This window comes from Protomyctophum bolini (assembly GCF_963924005.1).
Source record: "Protomyctophum bolini genome assembly, chromosome: 3".
NCBI classification, from domain to species: domain Eukaryota; kingdom Metazoa; phylum Chordata; class Actinopteri; order Myctophiformes; family Myctophidae; genus Protomyctophum; species Protomyctophum bolini.
Genome location: NC_137864.1, coordinates 41,412,007 through 41,439,047, shown reverse-complemented (window position 1 = coordinate 41,439,047; position 27,041 = coordinate 41,412,007). Strand labels below are relative to the sequence as shown.

The following is a 27,041-nucleotide window of genomic DNA, read 5'->3' as shown; positions in this document are numbered from 1 at the left end:
TTTCAAAGGGAGTTGGGGAGGCAGCAGTGTTGATCTTGACAGCAAATTTAGATTTTTTTGTTTAGTCATAGTCTTTCGAATAAAACTTGATTTAGTCATCTCCAAATGTGTTAGTGTTAGCCTAGTTTTAGTCGACTAAATATCATAAGATTTTAGTCGACTAAATCTACAGTTGATTTAGTCGACTGAAATGTATTTTGGCGGGCCTTGATGTCATGGCAGATTTTTACACTGATTTTACACTTTGTGAGATTGTGAATCGGCTATTTTCAGCATGCAAACCAAGTGTCTTTTGACTTACATTTGACTCTTTCACTTATACTGGATCTTATCTGGAACATTTTTAGTCTATAATTTGTATGTGTTGACGAAATTAGTTTTAGTCATCGTAGCTTAGTCTTCATTTAGTTTTCGTCAGTGGAAAAAGGTATAGTCGATGGACATTTTTGGAGAGAGAGAGAGAGATGAAGAAGGCGTTTTTTTACCGTCGATCGGTGTTCGTTCGCCCTGTGTGGCCGTCGGGCGTCGCTGAATTATTTATATCGTTAGGGATTTTATGGATCTATTAATCCCAAAGCGCCTTTGACTTTATCAAACAACGATGCATGGTGACGACTCCTCGTTGGAGGTCAACGGCTCTCAGCTTGTACAACTCAACTTTTTCCCCCCTGTATAATACGAGGGATTTGAACCGTCAACCGCCAACCCGGTCATTACAGGTTGGGAATGGGATTAAGTATACGAGAGGAGATAGCCTGTGTATGGGTTTAGCCCATTCTGAACGGGAACCCCTTTTGGTGTTTTATTGAGAAATAGCAGATCTACAAGCCGCACTACGAGCTTGTACGTAGGTCTGCTATTTTTGAAAAATCGTGAAAATGTGCCTCACATATTTGATGGCCTGTATATTCTTTCAGAGCGAATGTTTTTAACTCAAATCTCGGGTCAAGTCGGTGGCCTATTACATTGAATAATTCCGGGGGTCCTTGACATGAAATATTGAGCACCGCACCGATACAGAAACACCAGGTATATATTTCATAAAACTGTCAGGATTTAGAAGACTTTTATTCTTTTGGCCTGAATGGGTTAAAAGGGCCTGCTATGAGTGTTGTATATAGGCCTTATCTTATATGCATAGACAATTATGTAATTCTGGGGGCGATGCCGAAATCCAATCTCGGTGCCTCCATTCTCTCTCTCTCTCTCTCTCTCTCTCTCTCTCTCTCTCTCTCTCTCTCTCTCTCTCTCTCTCTCTCTCTCTCTCTCTCTCTCTCTCTCTCTCTCTCTCTCTCTCTCTCTTTCTCTCTCTCTCTCTCTCTCACTCGCAATCTCCCTCCATCTCCGCGCTCCAAGGATGCATGAATGTTGGCTGGTTGACATGCAAAGAGGAGAGGTTGTAGTGCCTTTGGGGGGTGATGGTGGAGGGGGAGGAGGGGGAGGGGTGATAAGCCTTTGTGTCTGTCTGGGTGTGTGGGGATGTTTCGTACGTGCTGCCTATATGCTTAAATGCCTGCCTGCGTGCGTGTGTGTGTGTGTGTGTGTGTGTGTGTGTGTGTGTGTGTGTGTGTGTGTGTGTGTGTGTGTGTGTGTGTGTGTGTGTGTGTGTGTGTGTCAGTCAGCCGGGCCCCCTCAGAAAACAATACAGAGAACAAGCCGACCCCAATCCTGGCCCCCTCATGAATATGTATCATTTCCCTGATCCAGATCTGCATACTATAATTCTTGAGCGCTAGTATACTCCAAATCCCCCCTTTTTTTCCCCGCCATGCACCCTATGCATAACCCATTCTGACCTGAGATCAGATTCTAAACAATGTCTTCTACATCCTGACAGTTTTCCATTCTGACCTGAGAACAGATTCAAAAAATGTCTTCTACGTCAGTCGCTCTTCGATTTTTTTCAAAATAGCAGACCTACAAGCTCGTAGCGCGCCACTCGGTGGCGCGCTATGACGTATCCTTACGGAACCAAGGAGAGAGGGGGGGAAAGTTACACCACGAGAGTGACGAGTGATCAGGAAAACATGCGTTCTCTCTGCAGTAAATAAACAGCAGTGTTATGGTTGCACCTTGACCACCACACAGAGCATGATAGGATCTGTCTGTACTAGGCTGTGTGTTGTTCACCTAGCCTCGCATATTGGCTGTCCGTCTGAGATATTACATAATTAAATAAACGCCTTCAACAACGTTCCCAAACACATACTGTAGAGGCTCTTATCTATCTCACCGTGGTGGTGGTGGTGGTCCCGTTTATGGTCAACTTTCCTTGTCAGACTCCATCTGAACATTATTACTTTGACTTGCAGCTGCTTAAATCAAAACAATGAGGCTGTTACTGTGCAATTTGATTATGTGACGGACCACTTATCGTATCGTGTGGACGTGAAGTGAAATGTAATGTCTGTTGAAGGTTATGTGGTGTTGTCCTCTGAGACCCAAAAGTGTTTATTGAATTACAACGGTATGTGTATCCGTCTCCACAGTGAGGCAGGGAAATGTAGCCTATAGCAGCCTACTAGCCTACAATGTAGCCTATAGCAGCCTACTAGCCTACTAAATGTAGCCTATAGCAGCCTACTAGCCTATACAATGTAGCCTATAGCAGCCTACTAGCCTATACAATGTAGCCTATAGCAGCCTACTAGCCACTAAATGTAGCCTATAGCAGCCTATACTAGCCTACAATCTCTCCTATAGCAGCCTACTAGCCTACAATGTAGCATATAGCAGCCTACAATGTAGCCTATAGCAGCCTACTAGCCTACTAAATGTAGCCTATATCAGCCTACTAGCCTACTCGTAGGACTAGGCAGGAAAATGTAGCCTATAGCAGCCTACTATCCTACAATGTAGTCTATAGCAGCCTACTAGCCTTTGTAGATTTCTTTTGTAGATTTCTTTTTGTAGATTTTTTTGTAGACTTTTTTGTAGATTTTATTCAAAAAAATCTACAAAAAAAAATCTACAAGTTGACCACCTCTCACACACGCGCACACACGAACGCACATGTGCACGCACACACACATTGAAAGTCAATGGAGAAAATCGGGGAAACACGTAACTCTGTCATTTCTCGACCGTTTCAGACGCGGGGCGGCTCGCCGGAAACCGGGCCGCCCCCCTGAACGAAACCAAATGGACCCTCACAGCTCAGACATCTTAGCATGTTAGCATGTTGGACCCTTACAGGGTCTGAGAGGCTAAATGTCATCAAATGGTGGTCCGTGGCTCAAATGCTGCACAGACTTGGCGAGCTTCAGGCACCCAGAGAAAATTTTGTTTCTAGTACTCAACTAATATTCACTCAATAGTATACACTTACAGTTAGTTAATTTAAAATGTATATTTGCGTGTGCTCGTGCTCTGGACAAGTGAATGGGTCATTTAATGTCAAGCCCTGATTGGACAGGTGCTTTTTTGGCGATGGGGGGCGGGGTTGTGTCAGAGAGAAGGGCTAATTTGATCTGGCCCACGGTTTAGGGTTTGTACCACTCACCATAAAGAATGGCTGGTATAGGCTACATATTTAAACTTGTCTGCAGTGTTCGGAATGACGTCAAACAAACACACACCGGTCTGCATGGGGGAGATCGGGGAGATCGGAAAACCCAGGAATATTGAATAGCGGGGTTGGGGGGGGGGAGGGGGTGGGGGGTACCTGATGAAAATATGTCCTATACCTATCAGTATGACGGATGGTTATACAATGCATCCAATCCCATGGACAACACCGCAGGGGGGGGGGCATGCTTCACGCAGAGGTTCGTGCTGTGTGTGTGTGTGTGTGTGTGTGTGTGTGTGTGTGTGTGTGTGCGTGTGTGTGTGTGCGTACGTGCGTGCGTGCATGCTCGTGCGTGCGTGGGTGCATACGCTTTCCCCCAGCATTTTATGCGATTTGGATAATTGATTGCCCGTCTAAAAAATGTCAAGGGGTTTTGTACACATATCATTCATTCATACATGCTAGCCTGGCCGAGGCCTGATCTCTGGACATCCCTCCGTGTCTGTCTGTCTCGCTCTAAGGATGATGGACAGGGCGCTTGACATTGATAATTCATGAGCTTTGGATGTTCTGCATGGACGGGACGTCCCCTGTTGCTCCCCCCGAGAGAGAGAGAGAGAAGACCAGGCTTCGTGTGTGTGTGTGTGTGTGTGTGTGTGTGTGTGTGTGTGTGTGTGTGTGTGTGTGTGTGTGTGTGTACTGTGCCCCCCGTCCGTCGAAAAACGTATCTGGCGTTAACCCGTTTTGGACGGGAACCCCCTTTTGGTGTCATGTTATACTTTAGCTATTGAAAAATAGCAGATCTACAAGCTCATAGCGCGGCACCGAGTGCCGCGCTATGAGCTTGTAGGTCTGCTATTTATTTATTTTTTTGAAAAATTGCGAATCTTTGAATATAATATTCTTTCAGAGCGAACGTTTTTTTTTAACTCAGATCTTTGCTTCTGGGGAGGGGTCCCTGCATGGAACAACATGTACTTTCAGATGGGGGTCAACGGCCAATTAGAGGGGGGTCCTTGACGTGAAAATGTTTGAGAACGACTGACATAGAAACATAGGGTGTTTCAGAAAACTGTCATGATTTAGAACAGGTGTTCTCAACCCGTGGGACGCGACCCCTCGGAGGGGGGGGTCGCCACATTATTTTGGGGGTCCCCAAATTTGTTTATTATTTTTTTTGCAACTGAATGGATGGAAAATGACAAAGAGTTTACATATAGTACACATAGTACCTTCCCTAATGATTATATCTGGTTTCAGTATTATGTATATTGTCTCTATTATTAGGGATGCGCCGATCAATCGGTTGCCGATCGATCGGTGGCCGATCACCGATCGATCGGATCGGATCGGCCGTGCAAAATCCACCGATCCGCGAAACCGATCTCCAAAGCAAAAATCTGCGCCGTTTACATCCAAAAATAATGTGTCACTTTCTCGGTTCTGCACCGCTTAATGGAGAAGTATAGCACTGGCAGCGCAACGAATACCCCCCCCCCCCCACACACACACACACACACCCCAGGGAGGGAGGGGGGAGAGAGAGAAAAGAGAGAGAGAGAGCGAGAAAGAGCACGCACGTCTTCACCCCAGCGAGGGAGGGAGACGGAGAGAAAGGGAAAGAGCTCATCATCTCCAGTCCAGTAGTTAGCAAAGGGAGCTAAGTGCTAACTATAATCCAAATTGTTAGACAAGTAGTGTGCCCTGGCCTGACACAACTTTCTTAGAAATGTGCATGTTGCAGCCAGCCAGTAAGATGAGCCTATGCATTTCACGGTTTTCGGGAGGGCGGGGGGGCAGTCGGTTTGGGGGGGTTCCCGACGGCTGCGCGTCGCTTCCTCCTCTGACAGAGGGGAGGCGAGTAAGCGACACAGTCAGAAGCCCCCTTTGTTCAATCGAAGGCCCCCTCACTCAGACACACAACGTGTGTTGCTACAGAATTCTATAAGTCACCACTTTTGGTGTGACACACAGCTTCTGTTTCTGTTTACAATGCGTTGTCAACACGTGTTGAGTTGACAAAGATTGACAGATTTCGGATAAGACTGATAGTTTATCCGTTAGTAATTAGGCTGAGGCACACAGAATCACACTACTTTTGGATTTATTGGGATTGGCTTTTTGGGGAAAAGAGGGGGAGGAGGTGATCAAGCAGCTCCACAAGACCACAACATATTTGGTAGGCTCAAGGCTGCATTTATTTTCCTTTTTTTTTCTCTCGAGGGTGCATGGGATGATGGGAGCCCCTCCAGCAGGCTAGGGAGCTCCGCTCAGGCTAGCGGAAAATGACCGCGGGCGCGGGTTGCCAGGTTTTTTTTATAAGTAAAAAAAAAATATATTAAAATTAAAATTAAATTAAAAAAAATATTAAAAAATATCGGGATCGGGATCGGAATCGGCCGATCTTTTAAAAAAAGATCGGTGATCGGGATCGGCCCCCAAAAACGTGATCGGAGCATCCCTATCTATTATTAAAGTTATTGTTGAAGTCAATTTATATTGGGGGTCGGGAGGGGGGCGGGGCGGGGTGGGGGTCCCGATACATTGCCAAAGCATTTCCGGGGGGGTCCCCGGGGGCCAAAAACGTTGAGAACCCCTGATTTAGAAGACATTTGCAGAATCGTTCCCATGCAGGTCAAAATGGGTTAACAATGTGATTCTTGACGTGCGCAGCACAGGTGTCTGCGTGTATATATATATATACATGTGTGTCGTGCGTTCGTGTGCTTTCCAAGTCGTCAGTGCAGCTCACTGCTGGCATCCATCCCTCCACACAGCCTCATTCCTACTCAGCGCGTCTGTTTGTGTGTCACACAGGTAGATAGATACAGTAGATAGAATACTTTATTGGCAGTTTAAGAAAATTACAGAAACATTACATCATTTTTAAAAACGCCAAATGGACTTAGACACAAAAAAGCCTTCGCTTGTTTCCATTGTGGTCCACGATGTGGTCCAGGTAATGGTTCATTCATATTCACCGTGTCTGTTTGTGTGTCACACAGGTAATGGTTCATTCATATTCACCGTGTCTGTTTGTGTGTCACACAGGTAATGGTTCATTCATATTCACCGTGTCTGTTTGTGTGTCACACAGGTAATGGTTCATTCATATTCACTGTGTCTGTCTGTGTGTCACACAGGTAATGGTTCATTCTTATTCACCGTGTCTGTGTGTGTGTCACACAGGTAATGGTTCATTCATATTCACCGTGTCTGTCTGTGTGTCACACAGGTAATGGTTCATTCATATTCACCGTGTCTGTTTGTGTGTCACACAGATAATGGTTCATTCATATTCACCGTGTCTGTTTTTGTCACACAGGTAATGGTTCATTCATATTCACCGTGTCTGTTTGTGTGTCACACAGGTAATGCTTCATTCATATTCACTGTGTCTGTCTGTGTGTCACACAGGTAATGGTTCATTCATATTCACCGTGTCTGTGTGTGTGTCACACAGGTAATGGTTCATTCATATTCACCGTGTCTGTTTGTGTGTCACACAGGTAATGCTTTGTGAGGCTTGGCGGATAATTGAGATTCACACCGCTGCGTGTCCCGCAGGCCGCCATGCCCCCATCAGCGGACGGACGGACGGACGGACAGACAGACAGATAGCGGAGGTGAGGGGGGGGGGGGGGAGGGGGGAGGAACGGACGCTGAGAGCGATGCATGTGAGGAGACGTGGCTGTCGCCTGTCGTCACTGTCACTTCCTTTCGCAAAGAGGGAGACCCCCGTGGGACATCCCTTCAGCACACACACACACGCACATACACACACACACACACGCATGCACGCGCACACACACACAGACCCCCCGCGGGATGCCCCTTCAGCAGCGCACGGACGTATGGACGGACAGTGAGCACGCACATGCACACGTGCACGCACGCACACGCACACACACACACACACACACACACACACACACTCTCCACGGTGGAAATGGCACATGGGAAAGCCAGTCAGATAAGATGACCACATAGCACACATAGATACGTGGCCATTAGGATCTCGCTCAGGCTGCTTCCTATAGCGACATATTGGCAGGACGGCGTGTCCTATATATATATATATATATATATATATATATATATATATATATATACAGGTGGAAATTGTTTTTGACGAATGTTTGCGTGCTGTGCTGCTTCACGTCGCAATTTCTCCCTCACCCGTACGGCTCCCAATCATATATATATCTACCGCTGCAATGGAGGAGGAGGAACCGAATCACAGGATGAGATGGAGATAGAAGTACAGTATATATATATCTACCGCTGCAATGGAGGAGGAGGCACCGAATCACAGGATGAGATGGAGATAGAAGTACAGTATATATCCCATTTAGGCCTGACATCGACATTTAAAAAAAATGATTCTATAAATCATGACAGTTTTCTAAAAAAACCCTCATGTTTCTATATCGGTGGTGCTCAATATTTCATGTCAAAGGACCCCCAAACATTATATGTAATTGCCCCCCCATCTGACAATATGTTGTTCCAGGGACGCGTGCATGCAGAAGCAAAGACTTGAGTTAAAAACACCATGTTTTCACGATTTTTCAACAGCTAAAGTATAACATAATGCTTTATAAAACACCAAAGGGGGTCCCCTCCCCTTCCCGCCCTGAATGGGATACACCTGGACGGGGATCGGATATGAGTGGAAGGTTGGATGGTTTATTCGCCAACACAACAGGCGACATTGCGGGGGCGACCCCGTCATGTCAATGTCTCACTGGCAGAGATTCAAATGTCATAGCAATTCTCTTTTCTTTTCCCCTTCCAAAAGCAATATATGGATTGCAGCTTGTTTGTGTTTTTATAAGGTTTCTGACTCACGATGATGGAACCTTATGGAAGGTTCTTTGCCTTTGACGTCAAAGCTCTGCAATTTCAGAACACTACTTATTTTTCTAAATCATACATTTTGAATAGTCTAATCAAGTGTTTCACGTCATTTGCTCACAAAGTGCTTCCGAATTATGTGACAATATGTGGCTTTTTTGAGCTGGCCATTTGACGTGCGGTTTTGGTTCAGAGGAACAACATGCTTCCTGCAAGGAGACGTCAAGGAGAAAAACACAATGAAGTCAGTGACGTATTTCCATTAATAATAATAATAATAATAACTTGGATTTATATATAGCGCCTTTCGAGAAACCCAAGGACGCTTTACAAGACGAAAAAACAAAACTAGTTGCCAAAAGCCTGAGTGAACAAATTCAGTCTCTTCAGTGCAGACTTGAAAGAGTTCAATGTAGGAGTCTGGCGGATCTCCAAGGGGAGAGAGTTCCAGAGGGCAGGGGCTGCCACGTAGGAGGATCTATGGATCTACAGGGGGAGAGAGAGCAGGGGGCTGCCACGTAGAAGGGTCTATGGATCTACAGGGGGAGAGAGGGCAGGGGGCTGCCACGTAGAAGGGTCTATGGATCTACAGGGGGAGAGAGGGCAGGGGGCTGCCACGTAGAAGGGTCTATGGATCTACAGGGGGAGAGAGGGCAGGGGCTGCCACGTAGAAGGATCTATGGATCTACAAGGGGAGAGAGGGCAGGGGCTGCCACATAGAAGGATCTATGGATCTACAGGGGGAGAGAGGGCAGGGGCTGCCACATAGAAGGATCTATGGATCTACAGGGGGAGAGAGGGCAGGGGCTGCCACGTAGAAGGATCTATGGATCTACAGGGGGAGAGAGGGCAGGGGGCTGCCACGTAGAAGGATCTATGGATCTACAGGGGGAGAGAGGGCAGGGGCTGCCACGTAGAAGGATCTATGGATCTACAAGGGGAGAGAGGGGGCTGCCACGTAGGAGGATCTATGGATCTACAGGGGAGAGAGGGCAGGGGCTGCCACGTAGAAGGATCTATGGATCTACAAGGGGAGAGAGGGCAGGGGCTGCCACGTAGAAGGATCTATGGATCTACAGGGGGAGAGAGGGCAGGGGCTGCCACGTAGAAGGATCTATGGATCTACAAGGGGAGAGAGGGCAGGGGCTGCCACGTAGAAGGATCTATGGATCTACAAGGGGAGAGAGGGCAGGGGCTGCCACGTAGAAGGATCTATGGATCTACAGGGGGAGAGAGGGCAGGGGGCTGCCACGTAGAAGGATCTATGGATCTACAGGGGGAGAGAGGGCAGGGGGCTGCCACGTAGAAGGATCTATGGATCTACAGGGGGAGAGAGGGCAGGGGGCTGCCACATAGAAGGATCTATGGATCTACAGGGGAGAGAGGGTTAGGGGCTGCCACATAGAAGGATCTATGGATCTACAGGGGGAGAGAGGGCAGGGGGCTGCCACATAGAAGGATCTATGGATCTACAGGGGGAGAGAGGGCAGGGGGCTGCCACGTAGAAGGATCTATGGATCTACAGGGGGAGAGAGGGCAGGGGGCTGCCACGTAGAAGGATCTATGGATCTACAGGGGAGAGAGGGCAGGGGGCTGCCACGTAGAATACTCTTATCGCCGAGGGTCCGCCTTTTTGCGTGACGGATGGTGAGGAGTTCCATGTCCGAAGAGCTCAGGTTCTGCTCAGGGGTGTGTAGTCCTTGAGGAGGTCAGTCAAATACCCTCGGATAAGGGGCGAAACATCCATGAATGGTGGTCCCCAGCTGATGACCCTGCAGCAAAACGTACCTTTCTGGTATGCGGTCAGGCTTATAGGCTTGGCTCAGGGAAGAGGACGCCCCTGCCATGCATAGTCCTCCATGGCTCCATGGTTGGAGGTGCGAGAAAGAAAGCAGGAAGACCATCCTTCTGTATGAAATAATGGGGCAAGGGCATGGAGGGATTTGTAGTCCTTGAGGAGGTCAGTCAAGTACTGTGGGGCTGAAGGGCATGGAGGGATTTGTGGTATACTTCACCCATTTAGGAATGAGGCCGTCTTCTGAATCCTAAAAGTTTTCTGAAAAACCTATTTTTTTTTTCAATGTAAGTCGTTCTCAAAACATTATCATGTCAAGGACCCCCAGAAATGATATGTTATTGGCCCTGGACCCCCCTCTGAGAATATGTTGTTCCAGAGACCCCCATCTGAGAATATGTTGTTTCAGGGACCCCCATCTGAGAATATGTTGTTCCAGGGACCCCCATCTGAGAATATGTTGTTCCAGGGACCCCCATCTGAGAATATGTTGTTCCAGGGACCCCCATCTGAGAATATGAAGTTCCAGGGACCCCCCCGCTCCAGAAGCAAAGATTTGAGTTAAAAGCATTCGCTGTGAAAGCATTATATTCAAAGATGTGCGCCACAATTGTCATAATGTTTAAAAGATAGCAGATCTATACAAGCTTGTAGCACGGCACTCGGTGTATATCTGTAGATCTGTTATTTCTCAATAGCTAAAGTATATATAACATAATGCTTAAAACACCAAAAGGGGTTCCCGTCCTGAATTGGTTAAAGGACCACTTTTCAACCTATCTTCAGATAATTGGTCCTCACTCATCATCATCATCATTTTTCGACCGCGGTCGAGATCATGAATTCCACAATGCTTATACGCCCGACTTCCCGGTCCTTCATTGCCACCCCCAGTTCCTGCCTACTGAAGCATGTGTCCCTATTAGCGATGTCATCAGGGAACGACAGCTTTCTACCCCATGTCTGCTTTGAGGCAGGACTCCAGAGAAGAAGGGAAGATATAACCTCATGGTCAGCTCTGTAGCAGTGGCCGGCAAACTGTGTTCTTCTGGATCTGACCAGTGAAGAAACACGGGGAAGGTTGCCGTATATTAGATTAGCCGATCTTCCAAGACAGATGTTGCGCTCTCATTAGAAGGCAGGTCTAAGGGCCGATTCATACTCCTATTTTACCGCTGTTTCGGCGCTGTAGTGCCGAAATGATTTCGGCTCGTCAGAAATTTTCAGTAGCACCGAAGAGACTATACTTTAGGACGGTACCCGCCCCCCCGAACCTCAAATGACGTCACATTGTAGGCTCTACAGAGCCGAACCGACTTTTATTCGGCTCTAAAATAGGAGTATGAATCGGCCCTAAGTGCCATCCAACCAATGTTCTTGGTCCTCCCTAATGTTCATGATAAAATCCCACAACATTTTTAATCAACCAACTGTAAGTTGGTTTTGGTGAATACACGTTTGAATATTAGATGAATATTCGCAGTTTATTTAAGTTATCGTACATGCTTTTCATGTAAATACATAGCCATAGATCAGTCCTATATCAGACAAAATTGTTGGCTCAGAAAACATGAAATCAAGAGTAAATTGTCCAAAGTAAAAAAAAAGGAATGCACCTGTCTGGAAAGATGTGTTCCCGGACAACAGGACAAGCCTTAACCCATTTTGGGCGGGAACCCCTTTTGGTGTTTTAAAGCATTCTGTTCTACTTTAGCTACTGAAAAATAGCAGATCTACAAGCTCATAGCTATGTCTGCTATTTTTGAAAAGTCGTGAAAATGTGGTGCAAATCTTTGAATATATATTTCAGAGCGAATAAAATATTGGCTTCTGGGGGGTCCCTGGAACTACATATTTTGAGATGGGTGGTCCATGGCCCAATAGAGATCATTCTGGGGGTCCTTGACATGAAAAAGGTTGAGCACCACTGACATAGAAACATGGGTTTTTCAGAAAAATGTTAGGATTTAGAAGCCTATTTTTTTAATCGACGTCAGGCCTAAAAGGGTTAATGTCAAGCCCTGAAAGTAGACAGCAAATTGGGCTATATTATATGCCAGTGGCCCAATTGCCCATAGTGCAATTTCAGATCAACTATCCGAACCACTAAGGAGAAGATTGCATGAGAACAGCCACGTATACGTAATCGCTCCACTGATAGACCCGAGTCAGGTCACTGTGACATGTCGAGTGCTGCCGTGGGTTTCTTGTCAACAGTCTGTTCTGTAATTACGTGCAGTCCATGAACAACAACACATTATCGCTGAGTCAATTAACCCATTCTGGGCGGGAACTCCTTTTGGTGTTAGCGTTACGTTATGCTTTAGCTATTGAAAAATAGCCGATCTACAAGCTCTACAAGCTCTACGAGCTTGTAGGTCTGATATTTTTGAAAAATAGTGAAAATGTGGCACAAATCTTCGAATATCTCTTTCAGAGTGAACGTTTTTAACTCAAATCTTCGCTTCTGGGGGGATCCCTGGAACAACAAATTTTCCGATGGGGGTCGGCGGCCAAATACATATATTTTTGGGGGTCCTTGACCTGAACCACTGACATAGAAACATGAGGTTTTTCAGATAACTGTCAGCATTTAGAAGACATTTGCGGAATCGTTCCCGGGTCAAAATGGGTTAAGTCTAAGGCAGCCTGGCTGGGCTCTGCTGCTTTGCTACAGTTATATGAGTCTGTAATATTCTCTCTCTGTGTGCTGGCGTTGTCTCTGACGGCACCAGCTCCAAATTGACCATAATAATCAGACCGCGGTCATCTTGACATTGAGTTAATGGCAGGTTGGTAACTATACAGGTGCAATTTCCTGTTGACAGCCCAGTACATCCAAACGGACAAAGTCCTATCTGATCGTGTTGAATGACGTCAAACTCACCAACATTGGAGCTGTACGAAAAGCTTGAATTATCGTCTTTCTATCTCTGCAGAAGTGTTTGTTTCATAAAAGTCCACGTACTGCAGACATGTTATGAGCTATACTCAAAAAGGGTTTGTTTCATAAAAAGTCCACGTACTCTAGACATGTTATGAGCTACGTTCTGTCAAGAAATTCCGTGTGTGAGTGTTTGAGTTTTGAACTACAGTAAGTGCTCGTTGGATATCACTTAAGTACAGCCCTGCGTATACCACCTGTTTTGAATGTGCACGTAATGCAGGAGGCAGCAGGGTGTTGCCTGACAGAAAACGAGTGCTTCCAAACTCTGCATATAGTCACTTAACCCTGGCACAGCAGAGTCCAAAATCACACGACTCACACAACACAGAACCAACCGGCCTGACTCACTGTGTATACAGTAGGCCCGTGGGCCCCAATTGAATTGAAACAATAATGTCATTTTCCTGGTGGAATGCAGGTCGTCGTCCCCCCCCCCCCCCCCCGGAGACTGCTATGCAAACGGCAATATGCTAATGTACAAATGGTAATGTTTTGTTTTTTTGTTTTAGGGAGCAATGAACATGTATACAGCTCAGTTTATTAAACTGCAGTAGAAGCATGAACAGCTGTTGCATAGCGTGCAAGTATAAGGCAATAATATATAATAACCCATTTGAATATCCTTAATTTGTATCTACTGTATCTAGCTGTCTGTCTGTCTGTCTGTCTGTCTGTCTGTCTGTCTGTCTGTCTGTCTGTCTGTCTGTCTGTCTGTCTGTCTGTCTGTCTGTCTACAATATCAATCCATTTAAAAAGTCCAAGACCAACACTACATTTATTCGGAGCAAATGGATTGTCTCTTCAACCAGTAACTGTTTGTACTAAAAAATATATCCCTCATAGACTATAGTATTTGAAACCCGTACAGTGCATTCGGAGGAAGATGAACGTGTGTGTATGACTGCCTGCCCATTCACCTGCTTCCACACCTCCTGTCGGTGTGTTGATCTGAATCTGCGTCAACACACATGGTGTCCCAGAGACCCTCGGAATGGCATAAAGTCACAAACTCTCCCTTTTATCTGCCATCCAAGACCCATTGAGCTCCATGGCAAAGAGTCCGTCCATCTGCCTATATCGCTCTCTTCTCTCTCCCCATTCCCTACCCTGCTTCCTCCCCTACATCCATTACTCTTCTCGGGCTAATGAGGATTTGTGTCCTGTGTTTTCTGCACTTCTAAAGGCTAAAATGTACTATTTTTCGAAAGTGCTACTTAATAGTGTTTGGCAGTTTAAAGGGGTTGGAGGAAAGGTGATTGGCCCGCAAAGTGGACGACTTGTAGGAATATATACTTGTTGAGCTCACTGGCATAGGAGATCAGCAGCCCGATCGCACCCGAACGTGGTGAAATAACACGGATTGGCAATAACGTACATACACGCCTAGAAAAAATTGTAGTTAGTTAGTTAGTTAGTTAGTTAGCTGCTGCAAGAGTGAGGTCTAGCCAACAACACCAACTCGGGATTCCTGGATCGCTGCCCTCCACAATTTCCCATCCAACATCAGGTTCTTGAGCTCGGCAGTGTTGTCATCCAAGCTGTCGTAGCCGCAGCACGTCTACATAGGTGGTACGCTTCTTTCTCCTCCTGGCTTTGCCCTGGGTTGGCTCCCATAGGGTCAATTTACATGGAAACTATGGATCATTACAACATACGTACATAATTATTATGATACTAGGACTACTACTGTTTTGACCGCAACGGAGGCCTTTCACTAGCACTGCATGTACGGAAATGCCAATCCGTGCTATTTCACCGCGTTTAGGTGAGATCGGGTTTGACATTATTTACGATTCTTTGCTATCGTGTTCATCATCTCGGACGGGGCTGAGTCGGCTCTACCGAACATCGCAACGTTCGACACGCCAACTTGCTCGCTTTAGCGCGCTCTGTGGTGTCTCTCTCGTGGCTCAAGTTCGGTAGAGACGACGCCTCTCCTCCGTCACGGTCTAATGGGGAGGATTTCATTGTAATAATATGTAGCGATTTGGGGGGTTTTCTAGATGAAAAAATGCCAATCCGTGCTATTTTGTGTTGGACGAGACCGGTTTGAGATCAGGAGAGGTGAGGTGGATTTGATGATGATGACCTGGATGGTGATGTTAATGTAATGACTATATGCGGTAAATACGCACATAAAGGATGACCAGCAATGCAAACTAATAGATTACACATCACATAGATTATATAGATATTTCCATCGACAGTGATGCAGTGGAACAGGTCAGTCACCTAAAAAGGAATCCTTGGAATACACATCTCTAAGGACTTCGAATGGGCCACACACACACACACACACACACACACACACACACACACACACACACGCACACACGCACACACACACACGCACACACACACGGTGGAAAAAAAGGCTCAGCGAAGGCTCTATTGCCTCCGGCACCCGAATAAAATTCAGAGTGAGCCACACTTCCTCAGGGCATTCCATAACAGTTTGATAGAGAGCATCCTGACTTTTTTATTTGGATGCCCTCCTCCTTAACCGCAACACTGACGAGCCTGAACAATTATAAAATCCCCCCACCCTTCTGATAAGAGAGAGAGACTTTTAACAACTTCTTTATTCTTGAAATTGTTTACATTCTTAAAAAAAAAAAAACTAAAATAGGACCTTACCCCATTTATTTTTGTTTTTTTTAGATTTTTAGAGCAATTCATTTACAAAAGTTCATTTACAGAAAAAAGCACACCTTCATAGTCCCAAAAACCTCCAAATCATCATTTTTTTAATAACATTTGTCTTCAAACAAAACTCTTGCTTTGACGTGCAGAGACAGAGACAGAGAGACAGAGAGAGAGAGGGGGGGGGGGGGGGGATAAGAAACTAAGTTGATGAGAACAGCACTCAGACTGAATGGCCTGTTGCCTCGGCTGGCATGGAACCTACTGCATGGAACCTACTGTAATCTGTGTGTTTATGGGATTAAGCGTTCAATAGCACTTCTCTGTGCTCTCATCTCTCATAACTCCATATTTATCAAACAGGCTCTGAGGTAATGGAGCGCAGGGCAGGATGGAGACCAGCTGGGGGGGGGGGGGGGGTCAGGATGGGTGGGCCCTCAGGGGGGGGTGGGCCCAGCCGCTCAGCCCACCCAAACGTATATGTACATGTGTTGTTGTTGCAAACCCGCAATCCATAATTAGATCAGTGTTGTGTTTGGCAGAAAGATTCTATTTTAGTTTTAGTCAAACGTTTTCATTGAGTTTTAGTCACCTGGAATGTTTTAGTGTTTAGTCTAGTTTCAGTCGACTAAATATCATAAGATTTTTGTTGATTTTGAATGTGTTTCGGCGGGCCTTGATGCCGTCGTAATGATTGACTTGCTGAAAATAGCTCACAACGTGATGCGTTGTGAGCTTGTAGATCTGCTATTTTCAGCATGCAACCAAGTGTAAAATGACGTATACTGGATCTCTTGTCCACTAGTCCTTTTCCTATAACATTTTAGTCTAGTTTTTATTTGTCGACAGTATATATTCAGTCTTAGCTTTAGTCGTCATAGCTTAGTTCATTTAGTTTCCGTCAGTGGAGGTCAAAGCAGGTATAGTCGACAAACATTTTTCGTCTTAGTTTCAGTCGCCGAAAACAACACTGAATTAGATAAAGCATGTCGTTTTTCATTACAGAACCATATGATAGGTCGCAAAAGAAACATGGAGGCAGCCCTTAGGGTGAGCTGCAGACTGCCCCAACCAACCCACGACACGACACACGGACCCATTATTTATACATGTGTGCTTGTGCTATCCTTCCATTGTCTAAATGTTCTACCCCGCAGCACTCTGGCTGTTCTTGTCAGTGCAAATGGAACATTAATGTATAGATTCTTATGAAAGGCCCGTGAGAAGTCGATAACAAGCAGCTTGGAAATGGATGAATTAGTAAGGATTTCCGCCGCTATAGGAGTGATGCTCCATATATAGGAGTATTGTATTTTGACACTGGTTAGCAGCCCATGCCAGCTAGCCTTCCTTGCTTTTCTTTTTCTTGTTGTGTTGTAGAATCATTCATTAAGCCGTATAGAGAGCGTCGCAGTCCCGTCCCCCGTCCCCCCCCCCCCTTTCAGAACGTTGAGTGGCCCCAGGAAATGATTGGAGAAAATTAATGGAGAATCATTTCCTGGGGCCACTCGTCGTTCTGAAAGGGTGGCGGGACTGCGACGTTCTAAAGCCTTCGGGGGCACGGTGGCACAGTCGGTATAGTGCTGTCGTTTACTCGTTTCACAGCTAGAAGGTCCTGGGTTCGATTCCCGCTCGGGGCGCTGTGGGTGCTTGGGGGGGGACAACTACAGCTAATAGTCAATTAGTGACCAGAGAGTACTTGGTGTGTCATCTGGAAGTAACGTGGATACGGAGACTAGTGGTGGAGTGAGGAAGTGCAGCATAGTAGTCGTTCCCAAACCGTTTCATGTCTAGGACCCCCAAATTGACACAAATTAGCCTGCCCGGACCCCCATTTGAAAACATAATGCCAGGGACCCCATTAGAGAAGATTTTTACTGTTTTAGTAGAGATTCTCAATCCGTTTAATTTCAAGGACCCCCAGTTTGACATGCATTTAGTCTACGGACCCCCCATTTAATGGCATTTCTATCTCTGGGACCCCAATTTATATTGTAAAATCGATGTTAATTGAAAGCGTAAGACCACTTCTTTTTTTAGGTTTGGGTTGTGTAGTTACCTTGCCATGATGTAACTCCAAATGTGGACAAGAAATAAAAATAAATCTCTCTCTCTCTTCACCGTGGTTGTATAACCTTCAAAATGAACCACAACTCGTCTATATGCGTGCGCGCAGATGCAGCATGCCAGTGCGCGTGCGTGTGTGCGCGTGAGTGTGAGTGTGCGTTCGTGCGTATACGTACGTACGTGCGTGTGCGTGTGAGTGCGTGCCTGCTGTTTGGAAGAGACAGACATATTGATCTTGTATCACTTCACCATGTTATCATCATGTGAGAAGTGAACATAGCGCTGTTGGTGTAACTAAGAGATTTACTGGGAAGAAAAATGAAAAAACATGGATAGATTAACACGTTTGACATTTGACTGTGAAGCCAGCTCATGCCAGCACAAGGACAGGAGAGTATTACTTTACCAGTACTGAGGCAGAATGAAAGCTTTGGCATGGCCTCACTGAAATCTATCCCATAGACTGGGATCCCATAGACTGGCTCTGAGACGATTAAGTCACTGAAATGCCATAGTGTTGCTGTAGGCCCATTTGAAGTGGTTAGAGTGTCCACCCTGAAACTGGGAGGTCGAGGGTCATACCAAAGACTGCAAAGGAACGGGACCCAATGTCTCCCTGCTTGGCACTCAGCATCAAGGGTTCGATTGGGGGGGAGTGTTAGATCAATTCATCAAATGATTCCCGAGCTCGACAAGACTGCGGCTCTCTCTCTGCTCCAAGAGATTAGGTCAAATGCGTAGAGAAAATATGTGACAAATAGTAGGACTTTAACCTTATATATATATGTACACATGAGTCCCAGTTATTTATAGTAACACTATCTACTGTAGGTAGGTTTCTCTGTAGATTCTCTGTATTCCTCCCCTGTCTCTCCTTCCCTCTCCCCTCCAGCAGCCCTCATTGGCCAGCCTCTGATTCCCTGGCTCCGCCTTCAACCAATCATACTCACCTGTGCCCTATATAAAAGGGCTGTGTTGGGCTCAGTGCATGATCTCTCTTCACCAACACCAGTTTGTGTATTAACCTAGAGACCAAGAAACCTTGCTGCTGTTGTTGTTGTTCTCCTACTGTATCTATAGTGTGTATGCCCTGCCTTGGGACAGGTAAGACAGGGGCCCCTATACATAGACAACATGTAGACAGAATCTATGTTAAACCACACTAGGTAAGGGAGGGTTGCCACTTTTGTATTTATCCTCATTGGACAGTGTAGCTACAGTAGGCAGTCAGGCTTTTGTTTTCATGTCAGTCAGTTAGCCAGTCAGTAGGCCTATAGTTTTCAACCCTGAAGGCCCATAGTTTATTCGGCATTTGAGCCACGGACCACCATTTGATGACATTTAGCCTCTCAGACTCATTTGAGCCACGGACCACCGTTTGATGACATTTAGCCTCTCAGACCCATTTGAGCCACGGACCACCGTTTGATGACATTTAGCCTCTCAGACTCATTTGAGCCACGGAACCATGCCCATTTGATGACATCTAGCCTCTCAGACCCAAAAATGAAGAAAATGTTGTCCAAATTCCGCATGCTACAGTAGTGATGATGGCACCAAGGGAGAGATAACAGGCAAACTTGGATCAAAATAATAATTCTTCTACATTCTCTAATATGTGTAGACTTGTGTATGTAACAACTTGGTTTGTTTTTGGATCTGTGTAATTTTGTACGCGTGCGTGCGTGTGTGTGTGTGTGTGTGTGTGCGTGTGTGTGTGTGTGTGTGTGCGTGTGTGTGTGCGTGCGTGTGTGCGTGCGTGCCAGCCCCTACTGTGATCTGTTGCCATAGCGACAGAGTTAAACACGTGCTGTTTTTCTACCTGCAGCATTACATGTACTGTAGCACCAATGTGTTCTTTTACAGTTCTCGCGTTCCCTACATGTAACTTGTGTGTGTGTGTGTGTGTGTGTGTGTGTGTGTGTGTGTGTGTGTGTGTGTGTGTTTGTGTGTGTGTGTGTCAGACTGACCTGTCTCCTGAGAGAAGACAGACTATATGCACCCACTGCACACAAAATGAAGTGGAAAACGAGCTACTCAACCATCTGGTCCATTGTGTACCAAGACATCAGAGACACATACTTCCCACAGATTACAACCACACACATGACTAATGCAAAAAATACCCTCCCATATCTGCTGGGCGAAGTACGACAATGTGCAAACACAGTGATGTTCTTCCCCTCTTTTGCACTATAGAGTAGGTATGGTGGTGTGTGTGTTATGTTAATGTTGTACGGGTCACTGTGTGCCTTTGTTGTCTTGTATTGTATCTGTATCTGTATCAGGGCGGGTCCTTGGGGGTCCAAGACGAATTTCTCCCTCGGGAGACAAAATAAAGAAACCTTGAACCTTGAGCAGCATTATTCATGAGTTGCTGTGACCCTAAAGACTAATCATTGTGTATATTCCTGCACTATACTGTACCTGCATCGATTGATCTTGGTACATATAAATTGATCTATTGAAGATTCTGACTCTCAAATGTACATAATCTTTGTGCGTGCGTGTGGTGGAGAGGGTCAGAGAGAAAGAAAGTATATGTGACTATGAAAGATAGTTGCTCTATTCTCCTCCTGAGGACCCAAGTATCGTACCTGAGGCCACAGAGCTGTTACCTTTCCTGCCCTAAACACTGTGGAGTGCACTCCCCAATCAATACTCTGAGATGCCCAACCTCCAAAGTTTTCAAAACTTCTTTCAAAAGCCACTTCTTCACAATATGGCTGCTTTTATTTACAGGGCGGCTGTGGCTCAGGAGGTAGAGCAGGTCGTCCAATGATCCCTGGGTCGGCGGTTCGAATCCCGGCTCCTCCTCCTGTCCACATGTCGAAGTGTCCTTGGGCAAGACACTGAACCCTACGTTGCCTCCAATGAGTCGGTCGGTGTGAGCTCGCCACCATTGGTGTGTGAATGTGGGAAGTGAGGACGCTGGCGTCGACTGTCTGCCGCTTCACCCCCCAAAGTATGAATGAATGAACCATTGTAAAGTGCTTTGAGCACTTAACGCTAGCTTAACGCTATAAAAATGCAATTCATCGTTATTATTTGTTTTTATTAATTGCGCGAGCAGATGTATGTATGTATGCATAGGTACCATTTGATGGCAAACATTAATGTCTGTATTCTTTCTTTCCTAGTAATAAGCCAGAAGACAAGAGAGCAGAGAAGAGGAGAGGAGAGAATCATGAACACAATCTGGGGCTACAATAATGGCTAAGGTATGCTCTGTCATGCTTGGCATCGCGTGACGACAGTGTGAGCTTGTAGATCTGCCATTGAAGGCGCACAATAACACTGTATAGCTATACTGGTGTATAGTGTGTGTGAATGGGCTTTTACAAACAGCCTTCTATTCCAATGTAATATCTCTTCTTCCTGGAAGTACTCTGTGAGGAATGGGTTTACTGCCATCTTCTGGTGGTAATAAAATGACAAGTCATTTAGCATTGCCTTCAAGTAAGCAAATACAAACCGGGCACGTTACTGTATCCCATACTCTGAAAGGCATGGACACATACAGGATGCAGGCACAAACAGGGGGGGGGGGGGGGGGGAGCACAAACACATCCACACACACACACACACACACACTCTCTCACGCACGCATGCACGCGCATACACACAGTCACACAGGCACTATAGACTGCAGATGAATGATTGGTAAATCAATTTGGACTGACTGAGTCACATCACTGTGCAGAGAAGAGAATGGCTACTATCATAAATAACCTACCACAGGCAACTGTTGTGCGCGCGCGCGTGTGTGTGTGTGTGCGCGCGCGTGCGCAACTGTGCATATGAGTATGTGCGTGCGTGCGTGCGTGTCTGCGCATATGAGTGCGTGCGTGCGTGTCTACGTACGTGCGTCTCTGTGATCCCAGGTGTATGCTCATGCCAAGTGTCCCGGGTTACTAATGACCTTCTCCAACAGGGCTGTCATTGAAACTGCCATTTTTCCATTGATTATGAATCCAATATTACAAATTGCCTCCACATTAAATCTTCTTAATGCATGCCTAGTGCAATATCAATATCTTAACTAGCTTAGGTGAGCCGCACATAGTGTTCTTCATACTGTAGAGAGATTTATGTATAGAGAACGTACTCTCCTCCTCTCTTTGTTGCAGTTATACAGTTAGTGCTTTATGCTGCCAATTTAACCACTTTTGACCCTATATTTTGGGCAGGTCATTGTAGGTAAAAAAAGAGAATAAGAAATACCTTAAAGATGGAGTGCCACACTTTTTGTATTTTTTCCAGTTTTTCATGTGTCTATGAGGTGACAGTAGGCTACTTCATTAGACACCCTGGAGTCGTTTTATGTGCAATGGTGTATTAACTTTGTGTTTAGGGTTTCCTCCTGGAGGCTGAACCCTTGACAGTCAAACGTGCCAATGGGAAAAAAAAGCAGTAATATAGTGACATCACACTATCAGCCCCTCCCCCAACCCCTCCCCCTTTATCATACAACTACAGCTGTGGGTGTGGCTTCAGTTCAGGTGGATCACCATCCATCACCACCCACCAGGCAAACCAGGCATACTTAATGAACTGGTTGGCGTGCCCACATAAAAACGTCATTTTAACAAATACTGTACACTTTTTTGGCAGGAATGACCATCTGGGAGCATTGGAAGATAAAGGCAATCGAACGAAACAGATACAGTGGGGTGCGGGTGCGCACGCAGCTCAAGATGACGCGGACCATCACCTACTGTAGCAACCCAGTGCTATAATGTAAGTAGCATTTACGACTTCGAAGCCCAACAATAATAATAATAATAATCCCAGCAGCCCAACAAGACCATTTGCTGTACGTCTTACGGCGATGGCTGGGAGCGTGATACTATATTTAATAAGTGCCGTAGATCTACGGCAATGGCGCTAAATGTGTTTTAAGATTAAAAGCCAAATCAACAGAGCTATAGCCCAGTGATGATGCATGGTCTGCATTCTTTAAGCGGTTAGTATTTGTCGACATGTGGTTCGTGGGAGATCTGACATCTCCACACACACGCACACACACATGTGCGCGCAGTAATATTGCATGCTGTCAGCATGTAAACAAAAATCAATTTTTAATTTTGTTTGGGAAAAATGACTCACGGCTGCTTCCTAAAATGGCTGATGTGCAGTCCCTCTCTAAGCATGTACAGAGACACGCACGCACGCACACACGCACACATACACACACACATACACATCCAGACACACACACACGTTTTCCGTTGTAACAAATACAAGGCCGTTCATCCATTGATCCTCTCTTATTTGGAATTCATTATCGGTATCCCTCACTGACCCGGCCACCCCACACTCAGTCCATTGGTCCATTTCAACTCTGTTCCTGGCCATTATTTCCTCCCCAGCCGACCATGGGGCAGAAATGCTCTTCATTATGGTCAGGATATACTATTAGACTTGCAAATATCTTTTCCTCCATCCCTCCTCTCTCTCTCTATCTCTATCTCTATCTCTCTCTCTCTCTCTCTCTCTCTCTCTCTCTCTCTCTCTCTCTCTCTCTCAGCCCTAATAGTGTGGTCATTAACCCATTTTGACCTGGGAACGGTTCTGCAAATGTCTTCTAAATCCTGACTGTTTTCTTGAAAAAGCTATGTTTTTCTATGTCAGTCATTCTCAAACACTTTCATGTCACTTTTCACGATTCTTCAAAAATAGCAGACCTATAGTGGCGCGCTATGAGCTTGTAGATCTGCTATTTTTCAATAGCTAAAGCATGACATAATGCTAATACCAAAAGGGGTTCCTGCTCAAAATGGATTAATAGAGCCTTGCAATTTTCATTCTTGACTTTCTGAGAATAGGCCACACACACACTTTGACAAACACATACTGTACCTTTTTCTTCTTCATCATTTTTTTTAGCACATTTTTTTTCCTCACCCAGTGTCAATTTTCCAACATAACCCGGGATGCTAATACTATACACTATACCTCTGCCAACCTGGGGAGAGCAACGGACTGACCTTGTGCTTCCTTCTGTGCATGAGGAGTGAGAAGGCCGCTTCTTGTACACCTGACAGGGGGAGTTTCCCTGGTTGGACGTATAGCACGTGGAAGGAACACGTTATTGCAACCAGTACCTTTCCCCTCCTTGACGGCCAAGCTACACCAGGCAATTTTGCGCGCGTAGTTTTAGTCATCATAGTTTTCTTAGTTTTCATTTAGTTTTCGTCGAGTGAAAAGAAAATGTCGACAAAGTATTATTAGTCGACGCAATCAACATCCTCCGGCACTCCATATTTGGACGTGGTGACCTCATCACCACGACAGGGGCAACTCAACTGGACAGTATAAACGGCGAGCACGGTCTCGCTCTCGCTCTCTCTCATTGACACTATTTGAGTATTTCAGTATTGAGACTTTTGAACACTTCACACTAAACTATATCTTGAGCCACTGCTATATTTCCTGAAGTCATCTCTGAGTTGCGCAGGCTAAGACTAATCGCTGGTTAAATGATGGTCGACCACCTCTAGTCCTAATCGAACGCCATCGAACGCCTCTAGTCCTAATCGAACACCTCCAGTCCTAATTGAACACCTCTAGTCCTAATCGAACGCCTCTAGTCCTAATCGAACGCCTCTAGTCCTAATCGAACACCTCCAGTCCTAATTGAACACCTCTAGTCGTAATCGAACGCCTCTAGTCGAACGCCTCTAGTCCTAATCGAACGCCTCTAGTCCTAATCGAACGCCTCTAGTCCTAATCGAACGCCTCTAGTCCTAATTGAACGCCTCTAGTCCTAATCGAACGCCTCTAGTCCTAATCGAACACCTCTAGTCCTAATCGAACGCCTCTAGTCCTAATCGAACGCCTCTAGTCCTAATCGAACACCTCTAGTCCTAATCGAACGCCCCCTCCTCCATCAAGCCGTGGCCCAGCAACCATGGGAGTGTTAGACTTCCTGAAGTGGATCGTGTGGACTTGGCTGGACGGTATTTGCATCTTCGTCGGGTGCCTGCCGTCGCTCGTCCTCAACGCCCGGGCCTCGCCCCGCCTGCAGCACGGCGTCGACTGCCTCGACCGGACCTACAAGTTCCCGTACAAGGAGGACACCCTCGGCACGGCCGCCTGGGTGGCCCTCAACGTCCTGCCCGCCCTGCTGTTCGGCCTGGGCGAGTTCACCACCAACTGGTCCCACTTCAACGCGTCCTTCTACAACGTGGCCACGGCCTTCCTGTTCGGCGCCATGTGCAACGACTCGCTGGTCCACCTGGCCAAGTTCTACGTGAGCGAGCTCCGGCCGGACTTCCTCGCCGTGTGCACGATGCACACGGCGTGCACGCGCGGCGTCCGCTGGATCGCCGACCCACTGTGCAACGCCGCGACGGAGGCGGAGAACGACGCCGCGCGGCAGTCCTTCTACTCCTACCACGCCTCGCACGGCATGTACTACATGGCGTTCGTGGGGTTCTACGTGCAGGCGCGCATGCCGGGCGGCAGCAGCGCCGCCGCCTGGACGCGCATGGTGCGGCCCACCGTCCAGCTCAACCTGGTGCTGGTGGCTCTGTGGGTCGGGTACACGCGCGTCTACGACCACAAGAACCACCTGAGCGACGTGCTGATCGGCCTGGCGCAGGGCGGCCTCCTCGCCTTCCTCACGGTGCGCCGCGTCTTCCCCGACGTCTTCAAGCTGACGGATAAGGCCACGGAGACGGAGGGAAACGATGACGACGAACAATCAATCAGGGACCTCGCTGGTCCCTGATTGACGCCACTTTCTTTTTAGCAATTTCATCCATCCATCTTCAACCGCTTATCCGTAGTCGGGTCGCAGGGGCAACAGCTCCAGCTGAGAGCTCCAGACTTCCCTCTCCTCCAGAGCAACATTAGTGACTTCCTCCTGGGGGGGATCTCGAGACGTTCCAAGGCCAGTGAGTCGATGTGTTTCCTCCATCTGCGGCTTGGTCTGCTTGGTCTCTTCATGAACATACAAAATGTATTTTTGTTTTGTTATTGATTTGTATTCACATTATAGCACAGTGGTTTTCAACCAGTGGTTTCTGGGGGCCACCAGTGGTCCTTGAGGGGAGGGTTCCAGGTGGTCCCCATGCACCGAAGTGACCCTTATAGATCTTTAAACTCTTTGAGAGTGTAAAGTGAGATCATTTTACGCTCTCGGGCGTTAAATTATTGTTAAACATCTGCATCAAGAAGTCTTGACAATAAGGAGAATGTAGAATAATTGATAATAAACGCCCGTTATCTCTCCTAATGGTACCAACATCAATACAGCATGGAATTGTGGACGCAATGTTATCCAAAGACAACACAATATTCAACGTTTTTGGGTCTGAGAGGCAAAATGTGATCAAATGGTGGTCCCGTGGCTTTAATGCAGAGTAAGTAATGGGCCTTGATATGGGAAGGCTTGAAAACCTGCACTGATATATCACATTTTTTAGCTTGGTTGCCCAAATTGTGGACAACTGCAATAACGCAACGGGTATTATTTATATAATCCAAGATGGGCCACTGTGATGCCACGGTGAAAAGGCCCTTAGTAGGATGTGTAATACCTCTTTTATTTAGGGTTTTCAATGCATGTACAATCCACCAGCTCAGTGGCCTTGTGGTTAGAGTGTCCGCCCTGAGACTGGGAGGTCGGGGTACGATCCCCGGCTGGGTCATACCAAAGACTCTAAAAATGGGACCCAATGTATCCCTGTTTGACACTCAGCATCAAGGCTTGGATTGGGGGTATAAGTCCCTGTGACATACTAGCGTCATGTCCAGGGGGTGTACTTGTACATCAAGCTGCCTCACGCTACAGAAACAGGAGATATAGGCTCCTGCCCTATGGGCTTCATGGTTCGGCAAGGCTACTTACTTACCTATCATTTAGCATGGGGGGACCCTGGGAGGAGTGTGTATTTTTGTGAATGAACGGTGGTGCAGGGATTACACACTGAGAGACTCCTATTGTTCAGAAGACATCGAACTTCTTTCTGTCTCATTTAGACCGTTTTACCTGCCAAGAGAATTTGGTCAGATTTTCGTTACACTGGTCTATATTCATCCCCGTGCGAATATGAAGGCAGCCGCGGGGGTAATATATGAGACAATATCCAAACAGGAGAATATCTCTCCTGACTCGCCCAAGTTCATACTGGGGGACTTCAACGGATGTCCGCTTAAACAGACACTGCCCAATTTCTACCAATACGTGACATGCCCAACAAGACGTGAAAAGACTC

The 27,041-nt window shown here is 46.4% G+C and overlaps 1 protein-coding gene across 1 annotated transcript; it reads left to right on the top strand.

Moving 5' to 3' along the window:
• Positions 1-24,730: 24,730 nt before the first annotated feature.
• Positions 24,731-25,552, top strand: LOC308312445 (phospholipid phosphatase 2-like; the record flags this gene model as incomplete). The annotated part of the gene is made up of 1 exon (XM_080759052.1): positions 24,731-25,552. One exon carries the CDS (start codon positions 24,731-24,733, stop codon positions 25,550-25,552), a length of 822 nt encoding a protein of 273 aa, XP_080615178.1.
• Positions 25,553-27,041: the final 1,489 nt, after the last annotated feature.